Source organism: Buceros rhinoceros, unplaced genomic scaffold, assembly GCF_000710305.1.
Source record: "Buceros rhinoceros silvestris isolate BGI_N320 unplaced genomic scaffold, ASM71030v1 scaffold16596, whole genome shotgun sequence".
Taxonomy (NCBI): domain Eukaryota; kingdom Metazoa; phylum Chordata; class Aves; order Bucerotiformes; family Bucerotidae; genus Buceros; species Buceros rhinoceros.
In genome coordinates, this window is record NW_010418275.1 from 22,339 (window position 1) to 34,042 (window position 11,704).

At 50.9% G+C, this 11,704-nt stretch overlaps 1 protein-coding gene across 1 annotated transcript; it reads left to right on the forward strand.

Annotated features, from left to right (window-relative positions):
- Window positions 1-3,809: 3,809 nt before the first annotated feature.
- On the forward strand, window positions 3,810-11,391 carry LYPD6 (LY6/PLAUR domain containing 6). The gene is made up of 4 exons (XM_010138485.1): window positions 3,810-3,927; window positions 5,129-5,227; window positions 10,429-10,559; window positions 11,188-11,391. The coding sequence occupies exons 1-4, from the start codon at window positions 3,810-3,812 to the stop codon at window positions 11,389-11,391; spliced, it is 552 nt and encodes a 183-aa protein (XP_010136787.1).
- The last annotated feature ends 313 nt before the right edge of the window (window positions 11,392-11,704 follow it).

Sequence of the window (11,704 nt, forward strand, 5' to 3'; positions counted from 1 at the left end):
GGGCAGGAAGGAAGAAATCCTGCTGCAGAGCGGGGATGGGGATGCTTTTCCGTCTGAAAGGTGCTGGTGAAGCTGGAAAGATTGAGTTAACTAGAATTTCTGTGTCAGCGCCCAAGACCTTTCACAAACAGACTGCATGAGCTAAATACCGTGTGACTATTCCCCTAACGCACTCCGGTACCGAGCGCAGTGGCTGTGCCATTGTCTGTTAGGTTGGTGCTGGCGCTCTGCTACGCACGGGAGGCTTCTGTGTCTGGAAAGGAGCCGAGTTAATTCAGAAGGAAAAAATGTGTGCCCGTACGCTGGAGCGCACGCCTGTCCTGCCGGCAGAGCTTTAGCTCTGTAGTAACCCGCAGGTCAGCAATAACTGTTTGAAAGAATATTTTTGTACAACTTTTGGTGGGTTTGGAAGCCGTGAGCTAAAAGGGGCTCGTGAGTGAAAGAAACAGTCTTCATGCCCTTGATGAAGCTTCTGAGGGCTCATAGGCTCGTGAAGAGAAGCTGCCTTTGCAGGAGAACATCGGTTTGGGTGGAAGAAAGTGAACTGGAAACAATTTTTTGGCAAAAGTCTGCAGGTTTTAAGACGCTGAATGTGTGTGTGTGTGTATATATCCTTCCTTCAAAAGCAAAAAAGCAATCACATTTCATTTTGATGCACAGATGTAAACCAGACGGGATGAGTGTGCTGGACAGGGACTACTGAAGGTATTTGATTGGATCCAAACCAGTCGGGGATACTCCACTCTCTGTGAAATATCCGTGTTACCTTGAACCCCGACGAATGCTTTCTCAGTGGGGTGTAGGGTATTTGTTCGTGTATTTTGCCCCCTCTGAAAGACAGAACTATGTCTGTACCCAAAATATTTGTGAAGTACTGCGTGCTCGGGTTCCTGACAGTAGGTACTTCCACGCACACAGAGTTATCTATTTTTACAGCATCTCTGCCTGCGTCAAATGACCAGGGAGAACCTGCTGGCTGTGAAGAGCAGAGACTGTACCGGTGGCAGATGTTCTGTTCCGTCAGTACTTCCTCCCTCGATAACTGCCTTGATTCGAAACAGGAGCCAGGCTGGTCTAGCTTTGGTCCATTTAAATTTGAATTCCTTGCCTGTAATTAAATCTGTGTCAAACACATCAAATCGAGGTGGGGAAGTGAAGTCTATATATTCATTATTTGTGGATTCTCTATAGTCATTCAATTCTATATATTCATTCAATTCTATGTATTCGTTTTTGCAACTCATTAGAAGTGGTGTTGGCAATTAAGCTACTTGTCATGACAAGAGGCACGATGAGCGTGTTTTCAGCGTGCAGCTGGAGGATTTCTGCCACCCTTTCAGGCAGGACTAACAGCCGCTTGCCTGCTGCATCTGACGACGAGGCGAGTGTTGACAGCTACGCACTTGGAGACGTTTGGAGACGTTTGGAGGCTGAATAAGCAATTGGGCCCATAAAAGGGAGCATGTAGGATGGAGGGAAAACCGGTGTCCGCACTGGAAGACTTTGATCAGCTGCGTAAATACAAAAGCTTTTTGTGATGGTGATGAGAAAAGCAAACAAATTGTTTTCCTATTAGACGTGGGGGAAGTTCCTGCCATTACTTTAATCTTGCTGTGTTTAAATTTGAAATACCGCTCTGTGTCCTTCACGTCGGTAATGTACGTTAGTCACAGGTTGCTGCAGAGAGTTAGCATCGAGCTATGACAAGCTCCTCGCTTTGGGATGGGGGTCCTACCCTTTTCTACTGTAATGCAGGGTGGTTGCTGAGACCCTGTGAACTGACAAAGAGTTTCACTGAAAACTGCTGATTTCTTGACGTGAACAGTGAGGCTTGTAACATCTGCTTCAACTTGTTTGGGATAAAAATAAACTCCAAAAAATCCCTCTCTCCTCCAAACCTTCATGATCGTAGCAGTGTGAGTATGAAGCCATTTCCAGATGTGAAAACCCAGTTGCTGTGGGTGGCTCTGGTCAAGCTGACGTGTGTGTGGTGATGGACAGGTCTCCTCTCGCGTTGAGAAGGAGAGACCTAGAAGTCCAAATATCTCCTTTTCTCGTGCTGATCATCATGTGTGCCCTGAAAGCAAACTCTCCCGGAATGGAGCGTGTCTACCCAGTGCCGCTGCTTGTGCAGCTGATGGCTCCTGTTGTCCTCGGCTCAGGACCATCAGGACAGCGTCGGCATTTGGCCAGCTCAGCTCCAGGTCCGTGTATATTTAGCCATGAGGTACTAAAAAAGTGTGACTAGCCTGACTCCACGCACCGGCTTTGCTGGAGTCTCTTCCTCCAGACCCCACAGAGAGCCGCTGGTCCCTCCTCTGTCACCTTCCGTGTGGCTGGGGGAGGTTTGCTTTGTTTCCTTTCTGCTTCTCATCAGGATTTCATTCTCCCCTGGCTGATACCCATCCCTGGAGTGATCCCAATGGAAATCGGCAGTTCCTCCTCCGTAAGGTCAAACCAGCACAGTCTAATGCACCACGCTGCGTTATCTGTTCCCCTCACTGTTTTTATGGGTTTCGTGGTGTTTTAATAAAAGGGCTGTTTCCAGATAAGAGCCAAGGATGACGACAGCCCCCCCGACGGCCATCACGCTGTTAGTCCTGCATGGGTCTCTGCTGCAAGACAAACATTAGGAGCCGGGGTGGAAGGTTACATCCCCACCCCTGGAACACCTTTCCTGAGAAAAACAAAAGTCTGATATATTGAATAATAGCCACCCCGCTTTCAAAGCTGCTTAGGAAATATCTGGGTATTGCAGATCTCCTGCTCAGGCTGGGTGGAAAAGAACCCCCAAACCTGTGTGTTCTGGGTGGATGCCAGCGGCTCCTGCCTGGCTCAGCAGCCACGTCCTCTCAGGGCTTTCCTGTCCTGGTTTTTGAGACACATTTTCCTTATTTTTAAGGAATTCTACTAGGATGAGCTGTGTGTTTAATGATACATGAGTGTTGTGTGTTCCTGGAGGGCTCCTCACAGCCTGCGCGTGGGGGATTGGGATGCTGCTGGTTTTGGGTCATTTTTGTGAGTGGTACCACAGAGGGTATTTTTTTTTATGCTTGAATTAGTTCCCTTCATTCAGCGACACAGGAAGAATGTGCTGCATCATTTGTCAACAGCGTCACAGAGGGAATGAGACCCTTTGGAGCACAGATGAGAAAAAGGCAACAGTCACTTTATGTTATTAACAGCACCCAGCTGAAGGTAGAGACAACATGCAGCAGCCGGAGCTCCTCACCTTTCCTGAGATGTGTGGAGCTTCTGGTTTGTCCAAAAGGTGCGTTTTTGAAGGGTGTGAGCCTGCGTTGGAGTGTGACTGTGGGAAACCCATCGCTGCTCCCCCAGGCAGGTCTCCAGCTACCCCATCTCCTTTCTTCCTGATGTAATCCTGGAATTTTCCAGTATTTTCTGAAAGAAGTGGTTAAATCCTGTTGCAATGCCGTGTCCAAAGACCTCATCAATGTCCTACTGTGGTTTTTGCAAACCAGTTGTGGATTGGTTAAATTCAGTGACAAACCTGACCACCCTTCCCCTTGGCTCCTGTTTGCAGCTCTCTGGGCTGGAGAGGGCTTGTCCGAGTCCTTTTCCCAGGTGGTGCCAGGGATGTCACTGAAGTCGAGCCAAAGCAACCACACCACTGCCTGCCTGCGCCGGAGCTGGGGGTCATGGGACACTCATGGTTTTGGTGCGGTTGGGTTGCTGGAGGGCCAAGGTGGTGGCCCTGCTCTGTGTGGGTTTTCTCTGCTCACCCTTGTTCTCTGCTGTTGCCCAGGTGATTTTCTTCGGCCGCCGCATGAGTACGTCCTCGCCCGGCGATGGCCTCGCAGCCCATGCCGGCATGGGCGCTGCTGCTGAGCCTGCTGGCCGGCTGCCTGCCAGCCGTGCAGCCCAGGGACTTCACCGTGAAGGACATCGTCTACCTCCACCCTTCCAGTAAGCCACCTTCACATGGGCTGCAAAGCCACGGGCGGCCGCGGCGCGGGGCTAAGGACAAGGTCAAACATGCGTTAAGGCAGCATAAACATCAGGGTTTGACTAAATATCCCCAGTACTCATAAAGCCAGGCTGATGTAAAACCAGACCATCGCAAAGATCTTCCACGGAGTGTCCCTAGTCTGTTCAATTCATCAGGTGATACAAGCTTATTTAACTTTAGAATTAAGAAGAAAGGTGTGCTTGTCATCTGCTCCCAGAGACATCTCACCACCCTTCTGACGCAGGCTGAAAAATGTGTGTACTGTACAAGCAAGAAAATCCTGTTTTATTCCATAACTGTGACCTGCTAGAGGTCCACAGTGAGAGGATTGAATTTAGTTACTGCTGTTGTGTTGTCCCACCCCAAGCAGTTCTTTGAGGGCAGCACCAACCCTGCCAGAGATGTTCCCAGGTGACTTGCTGGCCATACCCAGAGGAGCCTGGGGAAACAAGCAGTGAATGCCTCTTGTTTCACTTCTCATACCCAAACGGGCTCTGGCCCAGAGCCGGTGGGCAAGGGGAGGAGGTGAAGAGAAGGGAGAGGTGAAATATGGCCCGTGGGGCTGTGGAGGTTCAGCTTACTTCACCCCGTGGAGATAAACGTGACCTGTTCACCATTTGGCTTCTGAGAAGGTGGCAGCACCTTGAAGATATATTGAATGTGCTACCGAAGTCCTGCCAGGAGACCACTTAGAAGTTCCACTCTTTGTTTGGCGAGATGAATTAGGGCAGAGTCTCCTGTTAAAAACTGGAGGTTCAGCAAATGAGTTTTTCTTTCCTTTGGTGACATCAGGCTGCCTTCAAAAGGGGCAGCGCCTTTCCTTGGTGGGACAGCTTCCAGGAGTGTTTGAGTCCATCTGATATTTTGTTATCGGGTGATAAAGTAGCAGTATTGGATGGAGGGTAAGTCTCCTTGCTCACATTGATACCCTTTGAAGTCAGCAGTGGGCACCTTTTCTGGGCTGAACTGAGTCCTCATTGTATCTGCATTGCTATTGGTGATAGGATTCTTACAAATCAGGACCAGCCTGATGAAGCTGACGGGTACACTTGTAGCAAGACATGTCTGAAGAGAACAAATGTTGCTGTGTGCCTCGGAAAAGCAGGGGAGAACCGGATTAACTGGCTCATTTTAACCACCTATTGCTGTTCCTTCCAGCCACACCGTACCCTCACGGATTTAAGTGTTTCACCTGCGAAAAGGCAGCGGATAATTACGAGTGCAACCGATGGGCTCCGGATGTCTATTGTCCAAGAGGTAACCAGCTGCATGCTAGCGTTTAATTCGCCCCACCTTACAACGCCCGCTCGCTGTCCCCGCCGCGGGACAGCACTGAGCCCCCATTATTCCCGGAGCGTACTCAGATGCTGGAGATCACTGCTCCCACTTGTAAGCCTCCTCAACGAGAGAGATGTGTAAGCGATATGAGTAATCCTTTAAGCTTTTCTGTCTCTTTGCGGTGGATGAAGTTTAGGACTTTCATCTGCTTCCTGTACTCCTCCGGCTCAGCTGGAAATTAAATCAGGCTGACATTCATTAAGGGTTGTATTTCTCCTACTGGGGGGACTGGTACTTCCTTTGTCTGCTTCCCTCTGCCTCGGCATGAGCTCACACTTCAGGGCAGCTGGGGCTGACTCTTTCCATCTAGCAGCGAGGTATTTTCAGTATTTTGGGCCCATAAGTCCCACTGGAGTCCGAAGTTGGGGACAGTTCGGAAAGGGCTTTGGAATACAGGCACCCAAATATCAGATCCAGGAATCAGTGAGAAGCCCAGATCTCCCCCTCCCTTACCACTTCTCTTTCTGAGACACTCACGAGGCAATAAGAATCACAGACCACCAGGCTGGAAGGACCTCAAGGATCATCTGGTCCAACCTTTCTTGGCAAAATTCTGGTCTAGACAAGCTGGCCCAGCCCCTGTCCAGCCAAATCTTAAACGTGTCCAATGCTGGGGGCTGCACCACTGCTCTGGGGAGATCATTCCAACAGCTGATTGTTCTCAAGTGAAAGATTTTCTGGAATGTCCCAAGGATTAACTTGTACCCATCACCCCTCATCTTTTCCACGTGACTTCTTGCAAAAAGAGAGTCTCCATCTTCTCTGTAGCCACCCTGTACAGACTGGAACCCGGTGGTAAGGTCTCCCCTGAGCCTTCTTTCCTCCAGGCTGAACAAACCCTGTTCTCTCAGCCTCTCCTCACGTGGCAGCTTCTGCTGCAGCCCTGGATTATGTGTTCCCAGCGGCAAGACCTTACACTTGTCCTCGTTGCACCAATTCAGACTGTCCACAGCCCCCAATGAAGCTCGTTTAGTTGGGCTGGACATGGGCTGCGTGGGAACTGCGTGCAGGCAGGAGGTAGCCATGGCAACACGTGGAGCGATGCTGCCGGGGCTCACCGCTCCCCTGGCGCTTCCGCATCTACCCGGGATGCCCGTGGTCTGTCGTGGGACATTGCAAGTGCCCTCAGAAAACATTTACTTTGGAAGGAGAAAGGCAGTGACCTGCGCTGCGGGGAGGAACCAGCTGTGTTTGCAGGCTGTGTCCGAGCACGTTATCTGTCCTGGAATTTATTTACTTTGAGCTGAGACCAGCACGACATCAACAGCACTAACAGAGACCAGGCTGGCTGGCAGCAGATGAGACCGATGTCCACGGACACTCCCTGTTTTGGCAGGACTAACGGGAGTTTCAATGGCCACCAGCAGCTCGCTGTGAAAGGAGAGAGCCGCGGCTCCGAGGTCTGGTAACTGCCACCAGAAATGGCTTGAGAAAGAAATAAAGCTGAGCTGGAGAGTGGAGTTAGAACTTGGGGGCTGTTTAGGGGAGGGGAAGACCCTGCTTCGGTGCGCCTGTAACTCCTCAGCTGCGTTCACCCAGCCCAGAGCTGCTAGTTAGGGTCACCAGCCCTCCTGCCTGCTGGTACAACACCCATGGTATGTTCATGAAACAAGGACGGGGTTTTGCCAGGAGAAGGGGCTAGCGGGAAATCTGAGTCCATCTGTAATCTTCAGCCCAGACAACTTCTTATCCTCTCAAACTGGAGGGATCTGATAACGTTGTACTCCATGCGGAGCGCGTTACAGCCCAGACTGCCCCACCACCGCACGCCTTGGAGCCACAGCACGGCTCTGCCAGCAGCGCGGACACCAAGCCCCTCACTGCCGGCTTTTGGGTGAGCCCAGAGACCCGCCACGGTGCAGCTGGTGGAGGAACCGCTGAGTCAGCAGCTGCTGCGTGTCAGAGGAGCAGGGGATGGACACCGTGGCGTTTTGTTGGTGTCTCTTAGCTTTACACTTCCACATCAGACAGCTTTTACTACGGCAGTGTTTTCCCTTGTCGCTTTGATTTTCAAATGTCATTTTGAGTTTGCGCGAGGAAGCCGCAGAAGTGCCAGCTCAGCACTGAGGCGTGACTCCAGGCGTGCTCTGGGGGCTGGGGTTATCTGCTCAGGTAATTACCTTATCTCTGGGGGTTGGAGAGGAACACGCATGGCATGGCCTCCCTCGCTGCAGGGATCCATTTTGCTCGGGTTAAGTTTATCTTGGTTTCTGCTAGTTATTAGCTTCAGTTCAAGCAGGAACTGGGATAGCGATCTAATTTGTATGGAAATCCTGCACCCAAAATACTGCCGGTACTCTAATTTTGGATGGCCTGGGGGCGAGCTGACAACTCGAGAAGGGGCTGACGGCCAGGACCACCGAGGTGATGTTCCAGTGCTGTTAGAGGCTGTGGTTTGGGAAGGGGGCTCTCAAAAGTCATCATGTGACTTTTGGCCTTTTGAAATACCAGGTTCAGTGTCATCCTACGCGGTTTAAAGCAGAGAGGTCCAATTTCTCCTGCTGGAGACGTGTCCCAGCCTTGCTGGCTCTCAACACGTGGGTCTGATTTGCTTACATTTAGCCTGGATGTGGGGCTGCACCGTGACTTCTGGTTTCGCTAGCTGGTTTCTTCATCCGTGCTCCCTCTAAGGCTAGAGGAGGGTGCCCACGAGGTGGACCTCACGGACCGTGTGCACATTAGCCATTGGGTGATGCCGCGGGCAGGTGGACACTGAGGCGGTCTGTTGTGTGTAGATGTTTGGAGATATCTTGTAGCTGAAGCGTCTTCACTAGACAGTTCCACCAGAGGAAGGAAAAATGCAAAAGAAGAGGTGACGGTGTCACCTGTCATGCCAGGGGTCAGTTAAATTGAGAGCCCTGAAAATCCACCAGATGATCATGGAATCATGGACTGGTTTGGGTGGGAAGAGAGCTTAAAGATCATCTAGTTCCAACCACTGCCATGGGCAGGGACACCTTCCACCAGACCAAGCTGCTCAGAGCCCCGTCCAACCCAGCTCTAAACACTGCTGGGGATGGGGCTTCTCCCACCTCTCTGGGCAACTGTTCCAGTGCCTCACCGCCCTCATGGTGAAGAATTTCTTCCTCACACCTCATCTCAAGCTCCCCTCTTTCAGTTTAATCTCATTTCATTCCAGTCACGATCCCATTTTTGAATGTTTTCGTAACAGAACCTGTTGCTGGACAGCCTGAATATCCCACCCCAAGCCGCCTGGCTCTCGAGTGCCTTTAAAGACACTCTGGAACTGCAAAATTCAGGAAACATAATTCCACGCTGGCTCGGTATGATGCCACCAAGATCCATCCTTGCCCTGTGGCCATACCGCTGCCAGGCTTGGGCACCCCATTGCTTAGAAGCATCAACTTTCATGCTGCAATGTTTTCTTTTAATTGCTCTAAATTTCTTTTATTTTTCGGTCAAATTTTTATAGTGTTGGACCTATGTTCTTCACAGGCTCAGCTTGGAGTTCCTTCTCCGTGCCCCTGGCCAGCAGCCTCCCTATCTGCAAAGCACCCATCCTGGGTTAGATGTGGCGATTTTCCCCACCTCTGCTTTGCTCTGGGCTCTCCCAGTGCTCTCCAGCCCAATCCTTCCCGCAGCGCCTGTCCTCGTTGCACTTGGCCTGCTCTGAGAAGAGAGGCAGACCTGAACCCGGTGCAGAAGCGAATACTCATTCGAGCCAGTGGATTCTCATTACTTACTGTGGACTTACTCTGTAGCTGCAGCCCTGCCTTGCCATTGGTGATGGTTGTGTGAGGAGGGGCGTGCTTGGTGCCCCTGTGCAGGGAAAACGCGCATCTCCGAGATGATTGCACAGTATTTTCTAAAAGAACACGCTTGGAAGAAAGAACGGAAGAGCCTGAACACTTGGGAGAAAGACGAAACAGCCGTAACAGAGCTATGGGGTGTTGGGCGCTTTGTTTGCTCCATCTGGGAGCTGTCAAGGGCGAGATTTGCTGGGGAATGGCACTTCCAGGCGAGACCCTGGGAGAAGCTCAAAGCTGTGGTGCAGGGATTGCTCCCCTCGGGGTAAAACCATGAGCTGCACCCTGCCCCTCCAGGAGAGCCTGGAAAACGCACCAAAAGCTGCGTGTTGCAGCCGTGCCCGGTTTGATGGAAGCCAGGACACCGAGCAGCTCCGGCCCCGGCGATAAGAGATGTCTGTTTGTGTGGATATCGTGCTCGAGTTAAGAGCAGGTCAAAGATACGGCAGATGTCTGAGAGATTTTATTGCCCCATGAACAGCGTGTTCAGCCGGCAATCGCGCTCGGCTGGTGCCGAATGCCTCAGACATGAGAAGTATGCAGGGCTCTGCCCGTCGGAGACGAGGGATGGACAGGAATGTTCACTTTAAATTAATTACACTCCTTCTTTTCGCCCCGTGAAAGCAACAATTTCATTAATAATAAGGTTGATTAATAAGCAAGGTATAATTTAGAGAAAAAACAATACATAATAATGGCATGTTTCCTGTGCTGAAAATCCGGTGTGGTCCTCTCGGAGTGCTAGGAAGGGGAAGAGCACCTCCAGCTTCTCTCTGACAAGTAAAGCATGAAATAAAGCCGTAACCAACAACCACAGCTCTTGTCAATCACCCCGCTCCTCATTTTGTGGGTGTTTGACAAGCGTCACTAGAGAGTAGCTTAAACAAGGAGGAGGAGGAGGAGGATGGTCTTCCTCGGGGATGAGGGAGCCGACAGAAGGAATGTGCAGAAGATGCGATGGGAATACTGGGGGGACAGTCCATTTCACGGAGCTTTTCCCAAAGACTGGGAAGCTGAGAAAGTCGTAAGTCCCCCAACTGTTCTGCCGGTATTTTGGCATTATTTTATAGCTGGGGAAGCTGAGGGACAGAGAGCGTGAAGGATGTTCCCTGGGGTGCGGGGGAACAGTCGTACTGGGACCAAACCCCACGTTCCAGAGCGCTTTGAAACCTCAGGTTTGCGCCAGAGCCTGGGGTGTGGCTGTGTACTCAGTGACATTTATGTACTGCAATAAATACATCAAAATCCTCTTGATTTGAAAAAAACCTGCGGCTTCCCTCTTATTTCTTCCTATTTGTAGACTATCACAGAACTCGAATTTGATCGATAAACACTTTTTTTCTGTCTTTCCAGGTACAAGGTACTGCTTTAGCCAACACATGATGAAAGCGACTGGAGAGAGTGTCTCTGTCACCAAGCGGTGTGTGCCGTTAGAGGACTGTCTGTCCACGGGGTGCACGTATGTAAAGCACGAAGAATACAAGGTATAGGATAAAAACCACCTTTTTTTTTTAATAAAAGAACTGGGCGGAATCCTTCTGGCCTCCACCAGAAGTCTGACCGGTTCAGTGGGTAAATCAGCATCGTCAAAAATGAAGTTTCTCTTTGCAGTGAGCTCCAGCTCATTCCCATTCATTCCAGAAACAAAGCGCTGACCTCTCCCAGAACAAAAGAATAATTAATCTCTTTAAATAACTCTCCTGCCAGCAGCTCAGGGGAGCAAACCACTCCCTCCCGGCTGAGGAGCGCTTTGGCTGCAGGACTGCCCCGTGGTTCGTCCCCTCTGATCTGCCACAGACACCCAGTGACCATCTCATGGTTTTCTTACTGGAATGGGTGGGGGGAAGCCCGGCTCCCTCTGGAAACACCCCCCCCCCCCCCCCCCCCCGGGATGAATAAACACCGATTGATTTATTTATTGACGTTCTGGTTTGTGAGCTCTGCTTCGAGCAAACACCTCTGGTTTTCACTGGTTCCCTTAGTCGGGGTAAAAAGGGACCCTGGCAGTGCAGGGTCAACGGTTGGACTCGATGATCTTAAAGGTCTGTCTCCTCCAACCGGATGATTCGGTGATTCCACGACAACACCCAGTCACAAGGTGGTTTCTTTCAGATCTGCACCTCCTGCTGCGAAGGAAGCATCTGCAACTTGCCCCTGCCGAGGAACACGACAGACGCCGTGTTTACAACCCTCTCCCCCCTCAACAAAACGCAGCGACTTTCCCAGCCCGTCCTGCTGACGACGGCGTGTCTCTGGCTGGGGCTGATGTCACAGCGCTGGGTGGCGCTGCCACGCGGGGCGGGTCCAGACGGCTGAGCTGGGCGAGGACATCTGGGGAACCTCTCCCTGCGCTGTGGAAACACTGCTTTTCCTCTTCATTTTTTTTTGTTAATGATGAACTAGCGAGCCTGGGACATAGTTTGAAGGGGATGTTTGAAGGGACGTGTTTGGAGGGGGTAAAACCATCACGGTTCTCTACTGTTTTCTGAAGAAACTCATGCAAAACGTTCCCAGAATCAGTTCCCGGACTGACGCACTGCTTCTTTTAATGTCTGTCTTTTCTCCATGAAGAAATGTTATTTTAAAGTGCCGGCTGCTGGTACCATCACTTACGCATTTGAAACTTTCT